Genomic DNA, 8,419 nt, shown 5'->3' on the forward strand with positions numbered 1-8,419 from the left:
ATCTTTAATATTATTTCATGACTTCTTCACTTTCCTAATTTTTTTTCCGAACTACTTTGATATAATTTATATCAGACATCCTATTAAGATGATGCTCTTGATAAAAAAATTTCAATTTTCCAGAGCTAAAATTCAAAATCCTTGATTATAAATGGAGATATCCAATCCATCTAGAAATAACTTTATTTTAGGTATAATATATAAATATAACTCTTAACTTAGTGTCAGTTTGTAACTATGATCCTTAATTTTGGATATGCACAAGCTGACACTTAAACTTGTATGAAATTGAATAAGTAGACACACGTGTCCTACATAGCATGATACATGTAGGACACCACGTAGAACACAAATTTTTCATGTAGGAGAAATGAGTCAGTACGTTTAATTTTATACAACTTTAAGTGTCTACTTGTGCACATCTAAAGTTAAGGGTCATAATTGTCAACTTGCGCCAAGTTAAGAGTCATGTTTATGTATTATGCTTTTATTTTAACATAAACTTCAAGAAATTAAAAAGAAGTACATAAATTTGCTGAAATTTTATTGTCAAATTATAGATATAAGCGGTTGTGATGACTTATTTTTATTTCTTACTCAATATTTCATAGTATATTAAAGACATATGTCTAATTTATATTCACGTTATATAAAATTAATTATAAAAACAAGTTCTCTCTATCAAGATTTTTTCCGCTAATTGTATCTCTTCATGATTTCAATCCTTGGTCTATGCCATGATTAAACTCAAAAATGTATGTAGCATATAAATTTGTGTTATGCTTTTTATACAACACTTTATTTTTTTGATATAAGATTCATCTAAAATGTCATATAATTGAGAAGTCTATCAATCTTTTTCTTGACCAATCATTGTGAGCCCGCCCTCAAATATGACAATATTCATACATGTAAGTAGGTCTTACATACTAATGATATGATTTAAAGTCGTGTGGATCTAGGCAGAAATCGGACAATATCACTAACGGTCTTAGATGATACAAATAGAATCAAAGTCACTCTTGTATCAGTTTTGTTAATGCGGGTCATGCGGTGGGGCTAACCTCAGGTGTATGTGACACCCTAGCTTAAGATCTACATCGGCAAAACATGATTGAGATATTTGATATATAAATAAGCAACCTTACACACTATAGTGACGTGTTTTGAAGCCGTGATCACCTAGACTCAGCCGGACAATATCACTTATAAATTGAACTATTACACAATATATTCAGTATAATTTTACAAGTTAATTATAAAGAGGAAAGTGCGTGATCCATTAACTTATGGATGAATTTCAAAAGAAAAGATCAAAAGAAGATACAAGTATTAATGGGGAAAGAAAACATATGGATCCATCAACTATATAGTAAGGGTCCGTTTGGATGGGCTTAATAAAAGCAGCTTTAAAAAAGTACTTTTAAAAGTGCTGAAACTTATTTTTAAAATAAGCAGTTATGCGTTTGGATAAAAGTGCTGAAGTTGTTATGTCAAACGTGAAAAGGGATAAATGGAAGAAAGAAATGTTAGGGTTATATGGGTAATTTGGAGATTGTATAAAAATATTAAGCACAAAAAGATAAAAATGTGGTCAACTTAAACAACTTAGAAGCTAAAAATAAAAAAGCACCCCTACCCCAGCTTTTAACTTTTGGCTTAAAATAAATTTTTTTTAACTTAAAATAAGCTGTTTTGAGTATTGTCAAACAGCTAAATAAGTCAAAAACCAGCTTTTAAGTCAGTTTGACCAACTTTTAAGCTGAGCCAAACAGGCTCTAAGTTTATGATGAGTAAAATAAGAATGCATTTTTCACCTTAAAAAAGGGACCAAAGAAGAAAATAAAGAGATGAAAATCATGTGAATTTTAGTGCAAAATGGATGAGTTGACAGCTTGAAATGACAAGTCTTACTGCCCTATAGTGTTTGAAAAGGGTACTTTCTTGTCCCACACATCATGGGAATCCTAAGAAAAATACAACAACCTTTTGAGTCATCTAAAACATCAAAATTACTTTTGAAAAAAACAAAAAAAGCCTTACAATATCTAACATAAAAAAAAATATCTTGGCATACTATAATGTATTTTTTTCTGAAAAAAAAGGACAAATTTTAGTTGCTTTTGAAGTTTGATATAGATGCATGGTTAGAAAAGAACTATATAGTTCTCAACATGGTTAGAGTAGAACTATATAGATGGTTCTGAACTATCTGTTAGTTTCTAGTTCAAACTATTTTTTTCGTTCGCTCCAAAAAGAATATAATCTCTTTAGATCATTTTTCTAGTCAAATAGTATCACAAAGTGGAACGAAGAGAGTGACTACATGTATTTTCCATTGAATGTATCATTAATAATTCGAAAAATATGGCAAGTACATGCTAAATATAAACATTGCAAAATATTAAAATTGTCCGTGTATATTAGTTATATCTGTTTGAGCGTTGAGGAAGACTCTACTAACGTTTGAGTTTAACTGATATATACCTGCAGATTCGATAAGGTGCTTATATTATCAAGCCATAGAAAAACATTTATAAATAACCCTTTATAAAGATCTAAAATTTATGAGGGAAAATTGTATATAATAGCAAACTAATAATCTAAAATAAATGGAATAGCTAGAGTTTGATTTAATTGTGCTCCATAGCAAACATTAGCTAAAATTTGCCAGCGTCTCTCTCCCAGAAATCTCGCTCACCACTCTCCATTCTCGCTCGTCTCTCTCGCTTTATACACAGAAGTGTATAATTCTGTTTCTGTTTTGTATAAAGCGAGAGAAAATTGTATATACACATGCAAAAATATATATCTTCGTGTTATACACTTAATTATACAATTTACAAACATTTTACTTCAAATATTACAGAGAAAAAGGTCAACGAATTATACAATTGCGAAATATACAATTGCAGTGAAATACAATTTTCTCTAGCTTTATACAACAGAAGTGTATATATTGTGTTTCTGTTTTTGTATAAAGCGAGAGAAAAAGATATATCTTCTTGCTATACACTTAATATTGCAGCGAAATAGGCAGTAAATTATACAATTGTGCATTATACAATTGCAGTGAAATAGGATAGCGAATTATACAATTGTAGTGAAATAGGATAGCTAATTATACAATTGTAGCGAAATAGGCCAGCGAATTATACAATTTAGGCCAGCGAATTATACACTTGTATATGTATAGCGAATTATACAATTTTATTTTTGCTATGGAGCGCAATTATGCAAAGTTTGCTATAGCATACAAATGAATTTTTTGTTTGCTATATGTGAAAGTTGCCCAATTTATAATCATAAAAATAAGATAGGTTACTCGCTGACATCTTAGGTTCATTCGCGCAGTTGGTAATATGTTTAAAGTTGGGCTTATAAGGTTCAAGTTTGGGCTTATTGGCATCTGTTCTTCTTAAATCAATTGGGCCATTAAGCAAACAAATTTTGGGTAAAGAAACTATTGGGCTTGAGTAAAAATGGGCCGCAAACTATGGGTCCAAAGTGCACAAATACTCGATTTTTCGGAAACTAATATTTAAGCCATATTCGTAGTGCATTAAGAAATTGTCAATCTACCAATTTTGGAATAACTTTAGATATTTGTTGTTTTACATTAGACGGAACGTCATGTAATAACATGGAGGATTCATATAGCCGATCCCAACAAACGTGAGACTAAGGTGCGAACCGTTGTTGTTGAGATACTATTTCAAGTAGCCTATTGGGCCTGTATGGATATGATTAGTGATAACCCAATGGGCCTATATTTCATTGGGCTTTGACTGGATCCAATTGATGGGCTATGACTCAATATATCTTCGGTGAAGTTTGAAATATCAGTAAATAATTACCAAATAACTTGATTTATATCATAATGAAATAATTCAGATACGTATAAATTAATATGAAGTATACACTAAGAAAATAAGATTACAAATAATTAGATATGCTTTTACAACACATACATTTGGGTAGTTGGGAAATAAATATTCTTCTCCTATCTTCCAAATCATATAATTAAACATGTGAAAAAGGTGTATTTGAATAAGAGGGATAAAAGTGCATTTAATATAAGTTTGAGGGTGTAAAATGAAATTTTACTAAAATTTAGAGGACTTTAATTACTTATCCAAATCAAAAGTTGGAAAATGATTTTTTTTCCTCTTAAAGCAAATAAATAGAAATATTAAGACCATTTGACTAGACAAATAAGACTTCGAATTATATTTGAATTGGTCAAACACTCTATTTTAATTCAAGGTGGCATTTGAGTTATTGTCCAAATACAAAGGTTTTACTTGGAACAAAAAAAAAATTGAGTTTGACTGTAACGACATCTAGTTTAGAGTTTAATTAATTTAAATTTATAGAGCGAAATCTCATTATCGATAACGATTTTATTGTCAGAATTTTATTGCCATCTGAATTAAAAATGAAAAGATATATTTATTTTATTAGTATCAAAGTTTGACACACTTTTTTATTAAGAAAACACATGAAAATTTTGAAACGTACGTGAACTACATGAATTTCATTCCCATATTATTTTTTTATTTATATATATGTATAAATATATAATATTTCCTGTGAAAAAGAATTAGAATGAAACACTTGTGCCTCTCCATGAATTATGGAGAAAGAATTAATTTAGAGTCAAATAATGACACTAATTTTCATTACAAAATGGATTAGAATATTAGAATATCCACAGAATAATCCCTTCAATTTGTCCAAAAAAGTGAAACTAGATTTCCCACGTAATGACACTTTTTTTTATGTTTTAGTCATTTGATAAATTATTTTAAATTTTTATTTTTAAAATTTAAACTTTATAGTTAAAAATTAAAATTAAAAAGTCAAAATTACTAGTTTGATCTCGAACTTGCACAAGATAGACTCATTAATTAAGGGAAGTAAACACTTCCTATCAAAAAAAATATTATTTCTGAAAAATCAAATTTAAAATTTTTAATAAAAAATCGAGAAATCTTAATTATTTCGTTATAGATATTATTTTTGGTACATATGCGGAGAATTGAACAAAAAGCAAGATGCATGCACTATTACTAATATTTAATATTAGAGCTAATTAATTTCTATATTTTGGATTCTTTTCACATGGCCCCATTAAATGGAAAAGTAAGACATAAAAAACTTCTTGTTACATGATTATAAAATAAAATTGATATCATTATAACAGTTCGGTGTATGAAGCATAAGATATTAACTGCTTACAAAGAAATGTTGATGATATATTTTAATATGAATATTAATAATTATTTTTATATTTATTATAATTCAAATTTATAACTGTGAAAAAATAATTTTACAGTTACTTCAAAAAATTGCTAAATATAATTGTCCCCACTTCCGAATCAAATCTACTTCTATAGTCAACTTCAATGATTTTATACAATATATTATACGCAAACTTTTTGAGTGTGTTGATAACTTTTATAAAGATTTTTTTTTTATTGGTTCCTTTTTTTTTTCTTTAAATTTACTTGTTATTAGTTTCCTTCAATAATCAAATAAATTCTTTAAAAAAAATAGAAAATATTACATAAATAAATATTTAAAGTTGTTTTTTCACGGACATTCCATACCCTCCAAAAAAAAAAAACTTTGTTTAAGGTGAGATATATATACATGTTTTGCTTATGATACTAAAAGATAATCACTACAATAATTTATAAGATAGAATTTGTTGATAATAATTAGTGAAACTGATAATGAAAGGCAAGAAAATATATATAAATTAATACGAATTAATTAATAAACAAGTGATTTTTGAAATACGAAATATTAAATTCGAAAATAATATATATAGAATCTCTATCACCATGTGAAAGTAGCAAATTCTCATTTCAAACAAGAGGCTTATATCAAAAGTTAAGGCACAATATGCATATGCTTCTTGTTTTTTTTTTCTTTAATGTATAAATGTATTGGATTTATTTCTTTATTTTTATTGGAGATAAAATGCTTGCTTTTAATAATAATCTTATATTAATTAGCATATTTCTTGATGTGTACATTTGATCCTTTTATTAAGCAAATACGTAAAGTATTTTTATAGACATAAATTCTCTTTGGTTCATGTTATTTAGTCCATATTAACTGAACCGCTAAAATAAAATTTATGATCTAAAATAAGTAAATAATTTTAAATTTTAAATTATTATTTTTATGTTTTTTTTTTCATATGCATATTTTATATCATTTTTATTAAACTATTATAGGAATCAATAGTATTTTCCTTTTTTTTTAATGGTACATTTATTTTAATTATATTCATTGTTATAACTTTTTACGAAACAAATTCACTGTAAAATAATAACGCAAACTTATAGATATTTTTTAATAATTTTAAAATTTATATATTTTTAAAAAAAGTAAAATAATTCTCTCAAAATAACTTTAGCCAACCAAACTATTTAAAAATTAATAGCCAAACACTAACTCAATTAGACGTCTTAGATTAAAACCCTATATATTAAAAATAAGTAAAAATCATGTTGATAGCGTCGCCCCGAAACCGAGCCTCACAAAATATAGTGGAGATCAAGATGATAAAGAAAAAATTCAAAAAATTTATGTGAATGGTTGCTAGTTGTTTATTGCTTCAAGGATTCTGTCACACCTCTTTCTCCCCCCACAAATCCTTCACTTTCCTTCTTTTCCTCTCAATTTCCCTATAAATTCTCCATAAACCCTAATAAACCAAACGCCAAATAACATTATCTTCTCCCATTCCACAAGTTCCAATCTTGATAATCATTTTTTTCTTTTCTTTTTACAGAATAAAGAAACACCCTTTATTCAGATTCCTCTGTTTCTTGATTTTTCATCTATATATATATATATATATATATATATATATATAGTCTAATGGTTTCAATCTTCAATTTACTCAAACCCCTTTAACATTTTTATGCTAAAGATTCAATCTTTATCTTGAAATTTTTGATATTTCCTTAATTGTTGTGTTGTTTTTAGCAATGGCTGTTGCATACCCTCAATTTTTTGGGACAAAGAAAGTTGACACTTCATTGATGGTGTCATCATCTTCCTCTGTTTCCCCTGTTATTTTATCTCAAGATGAGTTGAAAAAGATAGCTGCTTATAAAGCTGTGGAGTTTGTGGAGTCTGGTATGGTTGTTGGTTTAGGTACAGGGTCAACAGCAAAGCATGCTGTTGATAAAATAGCTGAGCTTTTACATAGTGGTAAGTTAAAGAACATTGTAGGGATTCCCACTTCAAAGATTACTCATGAACAAGCTGTTTCACTTGGTATCCCTTTATCAGATCTGAATAAACATCCTATTGTTGATTTAGCTATTGATGGTGCTGATGAAGTTGACCCTCAAATGAATTTGGTTAAAGGGAGAGGAGGGTCATTGCTTAGGGAGAAAATGGTTGAGGCTGCTACTAAGAAGTTTATTGTTATTGTTGATGAGTCAAAATTGGTGAATTACATAGGTGGTAGTGGACTTGCTATGCCTGTTGAGATTGTTCCCTTTTGTTGGGAGTTTACATTGAAGAGGCTTGAGATGTTGTTTATTGAAGCTGGATGTGTTGGAAAGTTGAGAACAACAGGTGGAGGTGGAGATGAAGAGCCTTATGTTACTGATAATGGTAATTATATTATTGATTTGTATTTCAAGAAGGATATGGGTGATTTGAAAGATGCAAGTGATGCAATTTTGAGACTTGCTGGTGTTGTTGAGCATGGCATGTTTATTGATATGGCTACTACTGTGATTGTTGCTGGAAAACTTGGTGTCTCTGTGACTAATAAGTTATAGGGAGAAGGTTTCAATTTTGATTAGTTGTTACCTTTTAGGAGCCTTAGCTGAGGTATTAGGATGTTGGGGGTGGGGGATGGGGGTCTTGCTAAAACATTTATGTGGCAAGTATAAAATCTTGGTGTTTTCTGCACCAATTAATATATTGAATTGTTTGGGGTATTTGCCTCAAAGTTGCTATCTTGCTGAAATATTTACTTGCTTCTTTGTGCTAACTTTATGTTTTTGTCTTTAATATTTGTTTCTTGCTGAAATATATATGTGGATTAAAGAATTGGTGCATTTTGCATCAACTGATATATTGAATTGTTGGATTATTTTGCCTTAAAGTTGCAATCTTTGAAGGGGTTATTGATGAACACTTTAAAGAATGGAACTTTTCAGGCTAGTTGTTGATTATATCATTTTTCCTTGTTATAGATTGTATTTTTTCCTTGTATTTGTGAAGAGCTTTGATTCTCCTAATGTTATACACTACTCTTGGAGGATCCAACAGAGTTCGAGCGTGTTTATTTGAATCTTCTGCAGTTGCTACTGGTTCATGGTAATATGGCTCTTCTTTTGTGTTGGATTATGCAAGTACTTGTTTTGCCATAATATCAGCA

At 28.7% G+C, this 8,419-nt stretch overlaps 1 protein-coding gene across 1 annotated transcript; it reads left to right on the plus strand.

The window, feature by feature from the left end:
* Positions 1-5,596: 5,596 nt before the first annotated feature.
* On the plus strand, positions 5,597-8,005 carry LOC101260137 (probable ribose-5-phosphate isomerase 2). Its single transcript, XM_004238813.5, has one exon. The coding sequence runs from the start codon at positions 7,008-7,010 to the stop codon at positions 7,812-7,814; it is 807 nt and encodes a 268-aa protein (XP_004238861.1). The 5' UTR covers positions 5,597-7,007; the 3' UTR covers positions 7,815-8,005.
* Positions 8,006-8,419: the final 414 nt, after the last annotated feature.

Source organism: Solanum lycopersicum, chromosome 5 (assembly GCF_036512215.1).
Source record: "Solanum lycopersicum chromosome 5, SLM_r2.1".
NCBI classification, from domain to species: Eukaryota; Viridiplantae; Streptophyta; class Magnoliopsida; order Solanales; family Solanaceae; genus Solanum; species Solanum lycopersicum.

What these genes read in the sequence shown, in the direction of transcription:
- LOC101260137 (XM_004238813.5), top strand. Translation starts at nt 7,008, where the DNA reads ATGGCTGTTGCATACCCTCAATTTTTTGGGACAAAGAAAGTTGACACT.